Source organism: Eschscholzia californica, unplaced genomic scaffold, assembly GCF_041429995.1.
Source record: "Eschscholzia californica isolate CP2 unplaced genomic scaffold, dmEscCali1.0.p SCAF_4, whole genome shotgun sequence".
NCBI classification, from domain to species: domain Eukaryota; kingdom Viridiplantae; phylum Streptophyta; class Magnoliopsida; order Ranunculales; family Papaveraceae; genus Eschscholzia; species Eschscholzia californica.
In genome coordinates, this window is record NW_028238461.1 from 41,293,062 (window position 1) to 41,312,789 (window position 19,728).

At 34.5% G+C, this 19,728-nt stretch overlaps 2 protein-coding genes across 3 annotated transcripts; one reads left to right on the plus strand and one right to left on the minus strand.

Annotated features, from left to right (window-relative positions):
• Positions 1-4,390: 4,390 nt before the first annotated feature.
• On the minus strand, positions 4,391-6,956 carry LOC147544737 (uncharacterized). The gene is made up of 4 exons (XM_086635755.1): positions 6,030-6,956; positions 5,150-5,918; positions 4,890-5,008; positions 4,391-4,645 (listed from the first exon to the last, which is right to left on the minus strand). The coding sequence occupies exons 1-4, from the start codon at positions 6,954-6,956 to the stop codon at positions 4,391-4,393; spliced, it is 2,070 nt and encodes a 689-aa protein (XP_086491881.1).
• A 5,860-nt stretch (positions 6,957-12,816) lies between these two features.
• LOC147544738 (mitochondrial carrier protein MTM1-like) lies at positions 12,817-19,022 on the plus strand. 2 transcript variants are annotated; one of them, XM_086635274.1, is made up of 10 exons: positions 12,817-13,496; positions 14,543-14,632; positions 15,571-15,699; positions 16,055-16,114; positions 16,314-16,484; positions 16,655-16,754; positions 17,198-17,292; positions 17,390-17,539; positions 18,036-18,094; positions 18,458-19,022. In XM_086635274.1, exons 1-10 carry the CDS (start codon positions 13,230-13,232, stop codon positions 18,591-18,593), a joined length of 1,257 nt encoding a protein of 418 aa, XP_086491400.1. In that variant the 5' UTR covers positions 12,817-13,229; the 3' UTR covers positions 18,594-19,022. The 2 variants fall into 2 exon arrangements, with proteins under 2 accessions (XP_086491400.1, XP_086491401.1); XM_086635275.1 differs by having other exon boundaries at positions 15,658-15,699.
• The last annotated feature ends 706 nt before the right edge of the window (positions 19,023-19,728 follow it).

A 19,728-nucleotide genomic window follows, 5' to 3' on the forward strand; every position in this document is an offset into this window, starting at 1 on the left:
TTTGTCCCCAAAGGCCACATACTTTCTGAACATATCACAATATTTGCCGATAGGATGTGCGGATAGAACTAAATTAAAGTAGGGCGTAAGTGAGACTAAAAACCTAATTTCTTAGGGTTGTTGGTGAAAAAGAGATGTCAATTTCTATTTAAGCTTGGATTCTTGTCTTCTTGGCCAGATTCCAGGAACAGAATTAAAAAAAAAAAAAAAAAAAAAAACAGATTTTTGTATCTGACATGCAAAACTAGTTTACATACTATCAGGACCGGCCCTGAGTTTTTGGTGGCCCGAAGCGAGACAAAAAAATGTGGCCCTTCAATTATAACAAAATCGTAGAACTATTATAAAATGTATTAATATCGTGAATATTTTTATTATATTTATGTAACGAAAATGTGGTGATAATTACAATCACTTGAACAACGTTCTTTTTACATTTTTAGATGCAAAAACACTGATGATTGTTGAATAATCAAGTGTATCGGTTGTATCTTTCTTAATAGACAAAATAGCCAACCCGTTTAACCTTTCTTATGACATAGTAGACCGAATGTAAGGGGGGGGGGGGGGGGGGGGGGGGGTAGTGGATAGGGATTTAGAAGGACATTCGTGGACAAAATGTCTCGTAGACATTTCGAGACATTTTAAGACATTTCGAAACATTTATCTGTAGACAAAAGGTCTTTATAGACATTTCAAGACATTTGATTCATGGACACAATGTCTTTATGGACATTTCGAGACATTTGGTTTATAGACAAAATGTTTTGGAGACATTTCAACATATTGAATCCATGGACAAAATGTGTAGTGGATATTATTATTGTTACTTTATTATTATTATTATTATTATTATTATTATTATTATTATTATTAATATTATTATTATTATTATTAATATTAATATTATTATTATTATTATTATTATTATCTCATCATGGATGACAATTGGTAACCATTTATTTATTTAATTTTATCATTATCGTTTAATCATATGAAATAATATATTTGTACCACTATTTCAAAAATATATTTTTCGGCTTTCGTAGACATTCGTAGATATCTGTAGACATTGATCAACAATTGGTAGACATATAATAAGATAATAATAATATAACATAGTAATATAATAATAAGATAATATTATAAAATATAATAATAATAATACAATAATATAATATAATAATAATAATACAATAATATAGTAATATAAGAAAATAATGTAATAATAATAGGGTAATAATAATATAATATAGTAATATGATAATAATATCATTATTACTATAATATAATAATAATATAATATAGTAATAATATAATATAATAATAATACAATAATATAGTAACATATAATAAAATAATAATAATATAGTATAATAATATAATAATAAGATAATATTATAATAATATAATAATAGTATAATATAGTAATGGTAATAATATCATTATTACTATAATAAAGTATTATAAAATAATAATAATGTAGACATTGATCAACAATTGGTAGACATATAATAAGATAATAATAATATAACATAGTAATATAATAATAAGATAATATTATAAAATATAATAATAATAATACAATAATATAATAATAATAATACAATAATATAGTAATATAAGAAAATAATGTAATAATAATAGGATAATAATAATATAATATAGTAATATGATAATAATATCATTATTACTATAATATAATAATAATAATATAATATAGTAATAATATAATATAATATAATAATAATACAATAATATAGTAACATATAATAAAATAATAATAATAATATAGTATAATAATATAATAATAAGATAATATTATAATAATATAATAATAGTATAATATAGTAATGGTAATAATATCATTATTACTATAATAAAGTATTATAATAATTAATATTTTTATATATTATTTATTATAAATTATTTAATCTAATTTGATAATAATAATTATTTTTATCTTTCTTAATGAAATGTCCACAAGTGTCTTCCATATTTTGAGAGACATTTTCTCTCCAAAAGCTCTCCAAATTTACACTAAAATGTCCTCACATGTCTCCAAAACCAATTTGTCTTGAAATGTCCTTAATTTCGTGTCTCTAACGAATACCACAGACATTTCAGGACATTTGAAATGTCTCAAACGAATAACACAGACATTTTGAGACATTTTAAATGTCTCCAACCAATAATACAGACATTTGGGGACATTTAAAATGTCCCCAACCAATAACACAGATTTTGAGGGACATTGCCATGTCCTTCAAAATCCCCAACCACTACCCCCCCTAAGACTTGATCAACTTTAGCTTTGATAAACTTCTTTCCTCAGAAGCAACGGTGAAAAGTGTGGTTAACAAATTCTGTAAGCAACTCATGCATTTGGGTAGGACCCCTCCATGATCTCATTGTGCTTGTCTTTATTGTATTTAACAACTTATCAAGTGCACCGGTTTGCGACTTCACTAATTCTTTCACTTTTTTCTTTTTTTTCGACCGAGATACATGTTTTCTAACTCTAGTTCGAAGCATAAGTGAATCTCCAAATCTAAAAATGGCGATAATATACTGTACAATTAATGCCCGGAAAATATACGACGATTGAAGAAACAAGGAAAATACAGAGAATAGCTATTTGTCTACCTTGACATCCGTCGTTAATAGTTAGAACTTAGAAACTCCAATTCTTGATCTCTAAATTGAGCCTTCCACTTTGAAGTTTGAAGACTAAATTCTAAAAATGTTGGTTACTTTGATTAACTGTTGATTGTTGATTGAGAAAAAAGATTTTGGTTTGAGTGGTTTAAATATAAAAAGAGCTCTAAGATTTGCAAAAGATCAAAGATTATCTTGTTTTCTAGATTTCTTTTTATTTCTTCGTAACACCGACCAATACTAATAGCCTCTTCATTCTTGAAGTTGAAGAAAAAAATAGGATTGTGGAAGTTGGGTTTTTGGTATAAGGTAGAATTTTTTTTTTTTTTTCTTTTGAAAGATATATGGTAGAACTCCGTAGCTATTTGAGACGGATTAAATTAGGTTACATGTGATTTAGAAAGTGGGTAAAGAGAATTGAAAAAGAAAGATTTGGAAGAGAAGTCAAACCGTGCCACTTAGGAATTGGAGTCACCGTGCTCCTGCTTCCGTCTTTTCCATTAGGTTGGTGAGTTGTGCATTGGTGGCCCATTTAGTTTTAAATATAAGTGCCTATAATTTTTTCCTTTAAGCGGAATGCAAGTTGGGGAGGCCCCTAAAATCGGTGGCCCAAAGCGAGGCTTTGGTCGCTTCGGGCCAGGGTCGGCCTTGCATACTATTCGCCAACTTCTGTAAATTTATTTCTTTTACTTGAAATAAGAGGCTAAGCTCTAAAAATAGGTGACAATTACTCGCTATGCGGACCTAAGCGGATTGAACAGAGGCCGAGCCTTTAGTCGTTTCTGGAGACCAGCTAAACCAGTGCTTAGCTAGACGGCTAGACCCGAGTTGTGTAGTCGCCTAGGCACTGATTACTCGCTAGTCCACCTGTAGTTGGTTTTGAGGGCTGACTAAATTGACGCCTAGGTAGCAGACTAACCCGAATAGCTAGGTGCTAGACGCCAACTAACTAGGCCGAATATAAATGTTAAAAACCTTATTAAGCTAGTGTTTATGAGAGACGGACCAGACTTTTCTCCTCTGTCTTTGTTTGGTTACAGGGCCGGCTACATCTCAAAGCGATAAAAGCCTCCTTTTGGGCCACCGATTTTAGGGGGCCTAAGTCATGGTTTCACTAAAGAGACTATGTAACAAAAAAAATTAAAAGCCCCAAAGATTATTCTTATTGAATCATCGGCCACAATTCCTCATTTACTTGATTTCATATATATGTCTCAAATTACTCTCAGTACATCAATTAAATCACGAGTAACTTTTTAATAAAGAGTTATTTCATTTTTTACCCCCTTTTGTTAACACCATTAGTTAACTTTCATGGTCAATTTTGTTGTTTCCATAATTGCCTTTCTTATAAAAATGATCTTTAAAATTAAAAATTGGCCCCCTTTTAAATTTGGGTTAATTCCTGTGCTCCAAAAGTCGGAAATCGGGACTAGTCGGCCGACACGGGCCTAACTACCAGTCGGGACTACAACGGACAAGTCGAATTTAATCGGTTAAACTTAAAATATAAATATATAAATATATATATATAATTACACATATAAACCTATATTATATATACATATAAGGACTTCTACATGTGTAATTTAAAGAAAAATACTAATATGATAGTTAGAATTCAAATTTCAGATAACTCAAGCAAAAGTAGTTCATAGTCATACAATCCATAGTCAAAATTTATCATAATGCCGAATGATAATGAAAGGAAAAGACAAAGATGCCAAAGGACTCAATCTAAAGTTTCAAATTGCGACCCATCCACTTCAATGTCAGCATCGCTATCCTCGTCAACAAGTTCCATCGGAGGGCGTGATGTAGGAGTAGTTGAAGAACTAGAAGCCATTTGACTTCTCGTTCTTCGCCGCTCAATACTAGTAACTCCTTGCGCCTCCCGAACATCTTCCCATCTAAGATCATCACCCCTATTGACGAAATCCTGTAGTTCTTCATCAGTTGGAATAATCCATTCATCATTCTCGTCTACCTCCCTCAAAACAATTGGATCAATTGATTAATCTCTTGTTGGTCCACACACATTGTTTCTAGCTATATTTCGAACCTGCAACTTCATATTTTATTGTATGTAGATGACATCATTCAATTTACTTTGAATCAAGCAATTCCTCTTCTTTGAATGCACCTTAAAAAATAAACGACACAAGTATTAAAGAAGGTAAGGTAGTCTCTTAAAACCCTTTGCAATCAAATGCACTCCAATTGCAACTTACATGATCAAATGCGCTCCAATTGAGCTCACATGGCGAAGCACTACATGTCTGACTTGTAACCCTTTTTGCAAATGCTTGAAGGTAAGGTAGTCCCTTCCCATATTGTGTCCACCATTTATCTACATTAAGTCACAAAATAAGATCGTCGCAAAAGTAAATCAAATGTAACATTTAGAAAAAACTTACGCGATAAATATTTGTGGATTTCATTCTTCGCAAAGTTATGTCCTAATGATCCAGTTGCACTCCTATAGTCTCACTATTCATTTCATCCAAAGCCTTCTCATCGGAAACCAATCTACTCATAGCGAGAAAAAATTGATTTGTAACCTCATCAGTCTCAACCACTTCCCAATCCTTTCCATAGTAAATCGAGGGATTCAAATAATAACCAGCTGCATGTAAAGGATGGTGAAATTGATCTGTCCATCGGATATCAATAATTTCCCAAACTTTGGCTCGGGTCATGTGGTCACTACCAAGGTTCTTCTTGATTTGGTCCTTTGCTATAACCATTGCTTCATATATGTATCCCATACTTGGTTTCTCTTCAGTGTCCACCAACCTTACCACATCAACTAATGGTGCCAACACTTGACATGCGAACTGCACATTATCCCAAAAGTTATTTTTAGTCACTATCCTTGCACATCTCATACCATCAGCCTTTTTAGCAAAATCAGATTGCGTCCATTGATCTGACACAAACAACATTTGTAAATGACCCCTGTTTTTATGAATACTCTTGATTGTGCAGAAAGCAGTAGCAAATTTAGTCACACAAGATAGGTGCAACTCTTTCCCACCAGTAAACTTCCTCATCAAGATTAAAACTCTACCATGGTTATAGATGTACGTTGTAACGACTTTAGACTTACTCAAAGCACTCTTGATCTTCGACAACTTATCACCAATATCTTGCAACATTAAGTTCACACAATGTGCGGCACAAGGAGTCCAAAACATATTAGGATGTTGGTCCATTAAGATCTTGCCTGCAGCCTTATTTGAACCGTTGTCGGTAATAAACTACATAACAAAAAACAGTAATTGGTTTAGTAATTAATTTAAGGAGAATGCAAAAATAAATGACCATTACGAGATATAACATTATATCTGAACAACATTCTCCTCACCTACATCTTCAATAACTTCATTAATCATGCCTACAATGAGATTTGCATCCTTAACATACTTCGATGCATCGATAGACTTTAGAAAAATTGTTCCTTCCGCACAGTTAACTAAGAAGTTAATCAAACATCTTCCTTTTCCATCAGTCCAAAAATCAGACATTATAGAACATCCATAAGCCTTCCAATGTGGTCGAAAAGATTCGATGAAGTCATCGGTTTCCTTTAAAAGCTCCTTAAACAAGGTTGTTCTCACATGGTAGGGAGATGGTGCTGGCAATCCTCTTCCATACTCTCCAACAGAATTTAAAAATCTTCGGAAAAGTTCACCTTCACAAGCATTGAAACGTAACCCCTTCGAGATTGTCCAACGAGCATAGTCCTTCCAAGCTCTGTGCTTTAATCCAATTTTAATGGGATTGTTCTGATCTATTGTAGTTTGCTTCATCTTTTTATAATCAGTTCTAAAGACAGTATCCAAAGGACCTCTAACGTTGCTTGATCGCTTCAGACTTCTTCCACGAGAACCACTACCAACTACCTCAGGTTGTTTAGCCCCTGTTCTTTCATTTTCAATCTCTTGACACTCAATGTCTTCTTTTTCAATATCGCCACTTACCAAACGATCATGATCTTGAATAATACTACTAACTCTAGCCTTCTCCAATTTTTTTTTTGTTGCCTCAGCCATGGCCTTTTCAACTGCTTTCTTTATCTCTTCAGTAACCTTGTCACACCCCTTCACATTCCTTTTTCTATGAGCAAGATGTTCTTTCAATCTATAAATACCTCCGGACATCTTCTTGTTACATAATTTGCACCAAACTAAATTCAAATCTTTAGCATCCCGACTTTCTCCCCATTTCCATGCCATATCTCCAGAACTTCGTTTCAGAACAGGAGCACTCGAGACACCAGAACCAATAGAAGCCATCGATGCAAACTAAAAAACTACAAAGAAAATTAACTAATTATAGAATTTAGAGAGCAAACAATCATAATTATAGCCCAATGAGAGCTAAATCAATCCATAAATCTATATTAAACATGGTTTATACATTAGAACTAAAAAACTATAAAGAAAATCAACTAATTGTACAAGTTAGAGAGCAAACAATCATAATAGTAGAACAAAGAGAGCCAAATCAATCCATAAACCTATATTATATCAATCATAAACATAATTATTGCACAATGAGAGCTAAATCAATCCATAAATCTATATTAAACATGGTTTATACATTAGAACTAAAAAACTATAAAGAAAATCAACTAATTATACAAGTTAGAGAGCAAACAATCATAATGGTAGAAGAAAGAGAGCCAAATCAATCCATAAACCTATGTTATACATGGTTTATACATTAAAAATACAAAACTATAAAGAATATCAACTAACTATATAAGTTAGAAAGCTAAATCAACCCATTTAACTATAATACATGAATTATAAACATGATTCAACCATTAGAAATACAAAACAACTAATTATATATGTTAGAGGGCAAAAACACTAGAGAAATAAACTCGTTAGGAAATTGTAGATCCAGAAGTAGATGTTCCGTTCCTTTAACTCGAGAGGAAAGTTGCAGATCCAAAAGCAGATGTTGATACAAATGTTGAAGAGAAGCAACACGTATAGATGTCATCAAAGGCATCCCACCGTTCATCATCATCATCCTTCTTCCCATTTCAATAACACTTTCTTCTCACTCTAAAACTCTTACTGATACTTCAGATCCCCTATCCAACTACAAAATTCACACCCTATATCAAAATCGGACTCCAGTGAGGGAAAGAGATGTTGTATATTCATGGTTCATCACCATCATCCTTGTTTGTGTGAATGCACTCAACAACTTGTTAATTGTTTACAAATTTGGAAAAATGTAAAAGACATAATATTTAAAATTAAGCATTATGTTAATAACACAAGATACAATGTTTTAATTGATGTGTTTGTGTCGGTATAACAACGAAATATTAAGGATTAAGATTTATGTTTAAAACACGACAAAAAATGTTCACGAAAATACATTTTGTTCCTAACAAAGAAAAATTCACAAGAATCAACACAGAATTATATGCCTACGGGAAAGACATAATGCACAAGACATTTCTGAGAATACACATAACAAATTTGTAAATGTTTACAAATGTCGAAGAATGTAAAACAGAAAATATTCGAAATTAAGCATTATGTTAACAACACTACAGAAAATATCGAAAAATATTTACAAGTGTTCAAAACATACGTAAAAGTGTTTAAAACACCAATCAATTTTTGTAAAAACAAAATCTGATTTATGATGGTAACATCTATAAAAAAAAACTAAAGCATTTTTTAGTTTGCTCGCTGCATTAACATCGTATTAACAACATATTTTAACATGTTTAATGCACGAGTCAATTTGTTATTAAAAACCAACATATGCAAAAAACAAATCGTAATTCTAGAGAGAGAACCCGAAAAATAGATCTAAAGTTGTACTTTTTGATTTCTTAGAAAAATATGTAAAGTTTTTTCATAGTATTGTTTTTGAAATTATATGGTGTGAAAGTAAAACCAAGAAACTCCATATGAAGATTGAACCTTATAAGATACAAAAACACCAAGAACAACCTCACCAATGAAGTTTCAAATAACTAGATCTGAAAATTTATATATTTATCTCTCTAAAACACTATAAAAACACCCTAAAACCAGATTTGGAATTTCTTTCAACTTCGATTAAAGAAAATAAAAGATGATGATTGAAGATAAAAGAGTAGAAGAGAGCAGATGAAGACGTACCTTCAAGAAGAAGCAGATCCGACAAAATTTTTGGTGGGATCCAACATCCGATCATCAAGTTTGGAGAGAGAACAATGAATTTTAGAAAGAGAAAGTAAGGGAGAAATGGGTTTTAGAAAGAGAGAGGGAGAATGAAAATAAGAGGTAATGATTAGTGGTTGTATGTATATAAGGGTAAAGAGGAAATATGAAACTATATGTGATGGCGGCCATCCACCTATGGGCCTCACGGCTATTCCAACTATAGGCCCAACGGCCTAGAAGTTATATTATTATAAGTTTCCTATTTTATTATTTAGGGTTTCTGTGTTTAGGAATATTAGCAATCAAGGAAAGTAATATTAGTAGTTATCTTATTTCCCACTTTGAGTCTAATTAGGAAAGCATAAATCTCTATATAAGAGAAGTCCAGTTTATCTTGTAAGACATTGAATTGAATTATAAACAAACCCCTTGATTGCATCTTCTTCTTTACAGTTATTTTAATTTATCGTTAGTTATTTCTTGTTTCTTCTTTAGTTTTAGTAATGGATTCCAATGTTATTTCGCTTCCGCAACAATCTACATCAGCTGGTAGCATGAGCCTTCAAAATCCTGAAATTTTTTTTCCAACAAATCATCCGGAAAGGAATAAAGTGTTCAAATCAAGACTTACAATAAACAAGAAAGTCTGCGATTTCATCATCGATAATGGTAGTGAAGAGAACATGATTTCTCAACGACTCGTCAATGCTCTTAAACTACCTACAACTGCGATTTCATTATCGGTAACAACCCAATGCACATTCCCGTTCTCCATTGGCTCTTATTATCGTGATTCAATTTGTTGTGACGTCGTCGATATGGATAATTGTCATCTTATATTCGGAAGACCATGGATTTTTGACGTCGACGCCACATATCATTGTCGGGCAAACATATTCGAGTTTTCTTGGTCTAACCGTACCCTTAAACTATTACCGTTAACGGAGAAACCCGATCTCTCGGTCAACACTTCCACAACGGAACCACCACGGCAGGCCAACAAACCCACCGACAACCCATCCACTACACAACACCGAGCCTACACCACCACCCCGAACCAGCTCCACCACCCCGACAGGTCACCCGTCATCGATCACCACCAACAACAACAACAACCGAAACCCACCACCACCGTAACACCACAACAGCCAAAACAGCAACCACCGACACCTACCCCTACCGAAACCGCACCACCACCAGCCCCACTTCGCGGCTTCTTGCTAGCAACCAAAGACACATCATCCACCGACCGACCACCACACCCATCTGTTAAACCCCTTCTTGACGAATTCCAAGATCTTATACCCTCCATCACACCACCTTCTCTTCCACCTTTAAGGGATATTCAACACCAAATTGATCTTATACCGGGAGTTAATTTACCGAATTTACCTCACCACAAGATGAGTCCTCAGGAACATAAGTTACTCCAGGAACAAGTAGAAGATTTATTATCTAAGGGCTTTATTCGGGAAAGCCTTAGTCCATGTGCAGTTCCAACACTTTTGGTTCCAAAGAAAGACGGTACATGGCGTATGTGTGTTGATAGTAGAGCTATCAACAAAATTACCATTAAGTATGGATTCCCAATCCCTCGTTTAGAAGACATGCTTGATCACCTAACAGGGGCTACAATTTTTTCCAAAATTGATCTAAAAGCAGGTTATCACCAAATTAGGATTCGAGAAGGAGATGAATGGAAGACAGCATTCAAAACAAAGGAAGGACTTTATGAATGGTTAGTTATGCCTTTTGGCCTCTCTAACGCCCCTAGTACTTTTATGCGTTTCATGAATCAAATTCTTAAACCTTTTTTGAACAAGTTTGTAGTCGTTTACTTCGATGATATCCTCATCTTTAGTAAATCAAAAAACGATCACTTAGATCATATTCGAGCAGTTTTTGAGGTTATGAGACAAAACTCACTATTCATGAATATTCCCAAAAGTTTTTTCTTCTTGAATGAAGTTTATTTTTTGGGATTCATTATCAGTAAAAGCGGCACGAAAGTTGATCCCGCGAAAGTCCGAGCTATTTTTGAGTGCCCTATTCCATCCTCACCTTCCGAAGTTCGTAGTTTCAATGGTTTGGCCTCTTTTTACAGACATTTTATACGGGATTTCAGTACAGTTATGGCACCACTTACTGATTGCTTAAAAAAGGGTAAGTTTTTATGGGGACCCCAACAAGATGATAGTTTCTCTACAATTAAACAACGATTATGTTCAGCACCGGTATTAGCATTCCCAGATTTCTCCAAACTTTTTGAAGTGGAGTGTGACGCTTCAGGCTTAGGTATTAGAGCAGTACTATCTCAACATAAAAGACCTATTGAATTTATGAGTGAAAAACTAGGAGACGCAAGACGAAAGTGGACGGTATGTGAGTCCGAATTTTATGCTCTCTACCGAGCACTCCGTCATTGGCAACGTTTTCTCCTCGGGGTCGAGTTTGTCCTTTATACGGACCATAAAGCTTTACAAACACTTAACGATCAAAGAACCGCAGACCCTATGCATATGAGATGGATTTCGTTTATTCAACGATTTAACTTCGTTATCAAGCATAAATCCGGGTCTTCTAATACCGTGGCCGACTCCCTTAGTCGGAGAGCTAGTCTATTAACCACTATGACCATTCACGTTCCGGGTTTTGAGATCTTACCCGACCAATATAAAGATGACCCCGATTTTGGTACAATTTGGGATTCACGCAGTCAAAATCATTCTTCAGGTGAGTTCTTTATCTCTTCCGGTTATTTATTTCGTGGTAATCAGTTATGTATTCCTATCTCCTCTCTTCGGGAACATATTATTCGAGAATTACACATCGAGGGCCACGTAGGACGTGACAAAACGTTCACGTTAGTTTCCGAAAGATTTTATTGGCCTAAACTCAAAAGAGATGTCTCCCGTATTGTGGAGCGTTATTATGTTTGTGAATCAAGTAAAGGCAAAACACAAAATTCAGGTCTTTACTTACCATTACCAACTCCGGGTACTATTTGGGAGGATTTATCTATGGATTTTGTTCTTGGTCCTCCCCGTTCACAAAAAGGACGGGACTCAATTATGGTCGTCGTTGACCGTTTTAGCAAGATGGCTCACTTTATTCCATGCAAGAAAACTGACAATGCTTCTAATATTGCTAATTTATTCTTTTGGGAGATTGTTCGTCTTCACGGGTTACCTAAAAGTATAGTCTCTGATCGAGATGTGAAATTTCAAAGTCACTTTTGGCGCTTTTTGTGGAAGAGACTTAATACTAAGCTTAATTTTAGTAGTACATGTCACCCTCAAAGTGACGGACAAACGGAAGTTGTCAACCGTTCTCTTGGTAACCTACTTCGTTGTATTATCAAAGATAGGGGTGTCAATTGGGAAACCGATATTCCTCATGCAGAGTTCGTTTATAATAGCACCGTTAACCGTACCACGAGGAAGACGCCATTCGAGATAGTGTATACATCTCGGCCGAACCATGTAGTCGATCTCGTCCCTCTTCCTTCTATTGACGAGTTCGACCCAACGACCGACACCTTTGTTTCTCATATCCTCTCTTTACATGATGAGGTTCGTAATAATATTTCTATGGCAAATTCATCGTATAAGGCTTCCGCCGACCGTCGTCGTGTTCATAAAGATTTCAAGGAAAGTAATATTAGTAGTTATCTTATTTCCCACTTTGAGTCTAATTAGGAAAGCATAAATCTCTATATAAGAGAAGTCCAGTTTATCTTGCAAGACATTGAATTGAATTATAAACAAACCCCTTGATTGCATCTTCTTCTTTACAGTTATTTTAATTTATCGTTAGTTATTTCTTGTTTCTTCTTTAGTTTTAGTAATGGATTCCAATGTTATTTCGCTTCCGCAACAATCTACATCAATATGAGGTCTTAGAGATGCGTTTTTTGGAGGGATGGTGTCTAGAGATCCGTATTTGGATTTGATTTGGATAATATTTGACTATTGAGTTTTTTGTGGGTTATTATTCCAGGCTAAATTTTATTTCTTATTTGAGCCCAAAATTTGGGGTTTTTACCAACATTTTCTTTTTAGGGCCTATAAAAATTCTCTGGATACCACCCCCAAAGTATAAGGATGTGGAAGAACCTTGTTGCAATCCTTGAAGATGGCTGCCCACCTCACAAAACCTAACAAGGACAGTCAAAATGGAATATATATATTCTATTGTATAAATAGGGTAATTCTATCACTAATCTAATATCTTGGGCTTAAATCACTCTCTAATAGATAATCGGTTGATTAGGAAACAATAAAATCTGTAATGAGAAAATAAACTCTGATTAGGAAATAATAATTCCCGTTACTTAGACCGCTTTCTAGAATTACGTTAGGGATTTTATATAGAGAGACAGAGAGTTGAATGGTTAACCAAACTCATAATTCATGGATGAGTTCTTCTGATACATCATCAACAGTAGATTTTAACTCTACCACTTCTTCTTCATCATCATCAGAAACCATGTTTGTAGAGGAAAGAGAATCTTCACCTTCCTCTTCTCCTCCTCCTCCTCAAAAGCAATCGACAACAATTTCTGATTTTGATTTAGGGTTTGCTGAACGATCTTTTTCTGCTGCTGGTGCTGCTGTTCTCTCTGCTATTCTCGTTAACCCACTTGATGTAGCTAAGGTTTGTTTTTCTTCAGCAACTGCTCAATTGGTATTTTCAATTTCTTTTATTTTTTTTTTGTAATTTTTCTTTCTTCCTATTTTTTCAATTCATTTCTAGATTATTTATCTGCCCATATTCTCATCTTCTATTGTTTTTTAATTTTTAGTAAGTTCACTTTTTGATCATCTTTATCACTTCATTTTACCCTAATTAGATTGAACTCAAAATAATTGTTTGATGGGGGTTTTGCACTCAATTGAATTTTTCATTATCTACTGTGGTTGAAAATGTAATTCTCAAAAATGCCCTAGACATTCTCTTCAATGAGAGTTTACAAAAAACCTAGAAACATGCAACCCTTTAGGTACTAACATATTCTCAATTTGAGCTAAATAATAACTAGGGGAGCTACAAAATTTTCTCATTTTAGGAGATAAAATAATGCACACCGTGGACCTTAAACCCTACTGGTTCTGTTGTTGTTCTGTAATGTTGCGAAATTGGCGGGTAGGGTTGACATGTTTAAAGGAGTCCGTTTGCAAACCAATCTCCAGTAGCATCTTTTAGCGTAGGACTTTATGAGTAATATTATTGGTTTGATTTGTAAGTCTGTACATATGTTGTAGTTTGGTTGTACTAATTTATGAACTTCAATTTTACTGTCCTAATCTCGATCATTGCCTTTTGGATTAGAATATTAGTATCTGGAAAACTGCGATATGTCCACTTTAATATGGCAAAAGTTACGTAATTAAATAGCAAATGATAGCTGGGCACCCACTCTCTTATGCCTTCATGCTCACGAATAGCGAGCGCATCCATTAACTGTGTGCAAATCCCGTTAGATTCTCAGAAGATCTTTCTTTCTCCTTAATTCATCTTATTCTTCGAAAGCTACCATAGTGTATTATAATGAGACTTTTGCCTGATTCCTGAAGCATGATGAGGCCCATTGAAGGGCTTTTTAGTACAATATATTTCACAAATGTAAAATGAGCATGATCTATCTAGTTACATTATGCTAACGTGAATCTGTTGACGTTAGATTGTTTCTCTCTATGCAGACAAGATTGCAAGCACAAGCTGCTGGAGTCCCATATTCGCATCCCCAACAGCATGTTAGTAGCCGTATGCCTTCTTTTGGACCAAGCACGGTACGGATAAGAAACTTTGGCCCGTCTAGAGGACTTTTATTGTTGATTAAAGTACTGTCTATGTTATTTTTGCTTATTGCACTTCTTCCATGAAGATTTTGTAATAGAATGACTAAGAGGTATGTTTTGGTTGATTGCCATTTAAATTGTTTCCTAATCCAAAAATCTGCCACCGTTTGAGTTTGAGCACTGATATGGTTAGTATTAGTAGATTGTAGACTCGTAATCTTTATTCGATAATAATCATGCAAGATCATCTGTACCCCCTTACATGTTGAAGCCCCATATAAAAACTCAAATGACACCACAAAGCGTTTGGCTTACTGCGGATATTAATATTAATGTAGTAAGCGCATATCCCTGCTAAGCGCATCAATATGCAAAATTTTTTTTACATCAATACCCAAATCCACGCAGCAATTAATCACTAGATCCACCTAGTTATCCAATGTTGTAATATTAATATATTATATCAAAGTACTGCTTCGGTGATTGAAAATGCTTAACAAACTGATGCACCTCTTTTAGGAACCTTTGGTTTTCATAAATGGTTCATTGGATAATACTTGACATGTAAAATGTTCCATGCCATTGGTACGGTATATCTTACATATTAATGATCAACCTATTCTCATCGTTTATAGAAAAATATATAGTCAAGATATAGAGGCATTTAAAAATAACACATCAGATGTGATTTTCTTTATTTTTTGGAAAAACTGTGCTTCTACGTAACAAATCTTAAAGTGGGAGCATCATAATTTTAGTTTCCTCCTTCACGTGAAATACTTGTTTTCATTACATTCTATGTTTTTATGCATGCATTGCTTCATTTTTTCATTTTAGCCTTGACCAAAGGCCCTCATATCGCAACTTAGAGATATCCGTGCCTTCTTTCACCCTTATTTGTAAATTAATTTTGGCTGTCGGGTATTCAGATATTTTCAGAACTAAGATGTTCTCCATCATGTACCCGTGCTGGAATTCTTGGTACTGAACTGGTTTGCCCTCCTGATTGTTTTCAGTATAAAGGAACTCTCGACGTCTTCAACAAAATTGTTCGACAGGTTGGTGCATCTAATCAGTTACTACATTTAAACTTAATCCGTGGACTGGACACGTGGCAGTTAGCAGGTATTACATACTGCCACATGGGAGCAAAATGCTGCCAGAGTTTTCCTGTTACATAACCAGATTGTACACAAATTGTACAAAGTCTAGTTATGGAAAACAAAAACTAAATAACAACTACTAACGATTAATGAAAACTATGTACTTTTGTTATGAAAAAGGAAATATACTTGTTATTGTTGTCATCATTGAGGTGTTAAAATGTAGTGGAAATGTTATTCTAGTGCTTAACTATGTGGTATGGAAATCATCTAGTTCGTTGCAGATATCTAACTGTGGATTAATGTGCAGGAAGGGTTTGGAAGGCTATGGAGAGGCACAAATGCTGCCCTAGCACTGGCTATACCAACAGTAAGCTCCATTTTTCAGTATTTCTTTTATGTTTATGTTCTCTGATTTATCTTTTACTTCCCAAGTGAAGTTCAATCTAGTGTCTTCTTTTTTTGAAACTTAACTAAAAGGTTCTCTAGGTTTGCGCACAGAGCTTGAATTAAGGCATAAATTTATCCGGCAAGTTCTTACTGATGGTTATTACATGTTTGTCCACCAGGTTGGGATATACCTACCTTGTTATGATATATTCCGGAATAGAATGGAAGAGTTCACAACTGAAAATGCTCCTTACTTGACACCATATGTACCCTCGCTCGCAGGTTCAGTGGCACGTTCATTAGCTTGCATTTCATGTTATCCTATTGAACTTGCAAGGACCCGCATGCAGGTATTTATTTTGTAGATTATACATGGACAAACAATTACTGAGTAATCAACAACTGACTGTTTCTCTAGGAGTGTTTGAAGATGTTCAATCTATGCTTTATCTCTAGATTGTTCACTCCTGACGCCAAAATCACTTTCTTCCTATCCTATATTTGATTATCTTATCCGCAGGCATTTAAAGAGTTCAAAACTGGTGGAAAGCTTCCAGGAGTTTGGAGAACTCTCATTGGGGTCCTCTCCCCTGTCAGGAGAACAGATACCTTACCTCATTGTAAGTTTTTCCTGTAGTGAGAAATAATATATAATTATTGTTATGAAATATGAGAACAAAGTTACAGTAATGATTCTTGTTACTACCATGGTTCAATATTCAACTTTCGAGTTTAGAGTAAGTTGCATGATCGAGATTCTCAATTTCTTTTTATGCACCTAAATAAATTGAGGATTTTTGTAGTTATAAACCTCGAGTTTAGAGTAACTGGTTAAAAACAACCTATGCTGGTTATAATTTGAGGATTTTTGTAGTTATACAACCTGGTTTCAAATGTATTGGTTGGATAGATTCATTATAATTTAATTTTTGATCAGAAGTTGTGGATTGTGAACTTAAATTAATTCTGTCATTATGCATAGTTTGTTTTTTTCAACCACATCCTTTAACAGGTTGTAGTTTAGTTAATTTACTATGTTGGGTCTCCTTTTTTGTGTAAGCAGTTGTTCAAGGCTACCGCGTTTTGTGGACAGGAGTTGGTGCTCAGCTTGCTCGTGATGTTCCATTCTCTGCAATTTGCTGGTCGACCCTTGAGCCTGTAAGATTTAAGCAGTTTCATGGCTATATCCTCGTTTTTTCCCTCTCCGTCCTTTTCTCTAATTTACTAATGGGACATGCTCATTTTTCTCAAACAGATAAGGAGGAGAATTCTTGGTGTGGTCGGTGAGGAACAAAATGCGATAAGTGTGATTGTCGCGAATTTTTCTGCAGGTTTCATTGCAGGAAGTCTTGCTGCTGCTGCTACCTGTCCTCTTGATGTTGCAAAAACGAGAAGACAAATAGAGGTATTTGTTCACACTTGATAATAAATGTTGATTACGTCATTGTCGAGATAAATTAATAACTGTTTTGGTCTAGGTAAAACAACTATATACTTTTATGCTTTTCTAGCTTTGTTGAAATAAGTTGAGAGCTTGCTCAATCGTCATATTCCCAATAACTTAGATTCTGTTTCACATGATAGGAGATTTCACTAATAATAAAAAGAAAAGAAACATGTCGTTCCTTCATTATGAGCCTAGAATCAAAATTTCGTAGTTGATGGTCCCATGGATTTTCATGGCAATTAGGCAATTCCCAAAACACAACATTTCAGGATGCAGCATAGTAATCATCTAGATATTATAAATTTATCTCTGTTTCCAAAATTTATCAGTATAGGGTTTCATAGTATTTGGTGTTAGGAAACAAATCAAGGTTTTTCTTTTAGTTGGTCTGTGATTGAACCATTTTTAGATTAATTTTATATAACTGATCAACAAACTGGGATTTATTTTTCAGAAGGATCCAATGAGGCAATTGAATATGACCACGAGACAAACGTTAATGGAGATTTGGAGGTTTGTTACTTCCCTTTATATGTACTCATTTACCGAAGAATTTATGTTATGGCATATTTATCGAATTCCTTCTGTTACTGCGAAAAAACGTACCTACTACATTTCTAAAGAAAAGAAAGAACATTTTTCGTATTATGTGAAATACTTAGCGTTCTTTTCGACATGGCATTTTCGCCATTGTGATTGCACTTCTACCCATCCTATATACAAAGGACCACTGCAAGACCTTTTCACCCTTGTAATCTGTTTTCCCTTTATTCCCATTGAGCTATATAGTACCTTGTTTATTATAATACTGTTGTTCTTTCTCACGACAATATTGGCCACTGTAATAGGTCAGCTCATTCACTCTCTTTTTGACAGGGATGGAGGGATGAAGGGCCTATTTATGGGTGTTAACCCACGAGTTGCCCGTGCTGGACCATCAGTAGGAATCGTAGTTTCATTTTACGAAGTAGTGAAGTATGTTCTACATCGACGACATACAAACTCACTATAATTATATACAAGATTTTCGCCTTCATGGGGGGTCATGGCCCATACAACAGCCATGAACATACAACATAATAAACTCTTGAGAACTGCAGCTATCTGCAACGAAAATCTGAAGCTCCCAAAGACAGCAGATAACAAGGTTTTCAAGTTTGAAAAACAAGATATAAGATTGGTTGTTTCGTTCAACCTCTCATCCAATTTTGGTATACCAATATCTTATTTCTCATTATATAAGAGTTGTTTATGAAAAATATTTTTTTACTAAGCAACTCATTTAAGTTATTCAATGTCAAGTTGAGTTTTTTGTGGCTTCATCTCAAAACATATTAGTGGAAACTGCATGGAATGTTAAGACTTTCACCTTTCAATAGGTCGAACGAAAGGAAAAAGTTTGATTATTTGTTAATTTATCTATATACTAAATTAGTTCTACGATTTTTTTGTTTTTCCTTTTCTGTTGAGGTAAATCCACAAAAACCAGTCGTGGTCCTTCCCATGATAAACTTTACTGACTTCCATTCGATGGTCGTTCTGAAACTTGGAAACTTGATGTGATTCAAAGTGTAAATGGCAAGTTGAATAGCATCAGCTAGCATTTGAATTCTGCTATGTACTAAAGCCAGATCCTTCTTTATCGTAGTCGACAAAGGTGGCAAATAATGACCAATATGAAGGTCTTCATAACCAGGAATATCTGTCCAAAAAACTCATAGGTTAATTGTTTGACGATACGATTATGTTGTTTGCAGACTTTAGTTTTGTAATGTTTGGGAAGGAATCGTCTAGTCAATTCTCACTTCATCTTTCACCATTTTGTTGTGTGTGCTATTCCCATCCTCTCTCCCCTTTTGTACAGAATCCCTCCCATTAACTTTCTATTCGTGTAACAGAAGCATCTCATGGAATTTTCATCAAACACACGAAGTCCAATCTGACCTAGTTCCGTTGCAGGAACCAAAATTTTTGGAAGTATTGGCCGAGGTTGTCATGGCACTCTTTGGTTCTCTATCTCTCTCTCTTGGACCTCTCTCGGATCTCTCTCAGACAACTGAAACTAATGAGATTTCAGTCATCTGAAACCTTAGGATTTCAATCCAAGGGAGGGAGAGAGATCCCAGAGAAAAAAGTCTGAGAGAGGT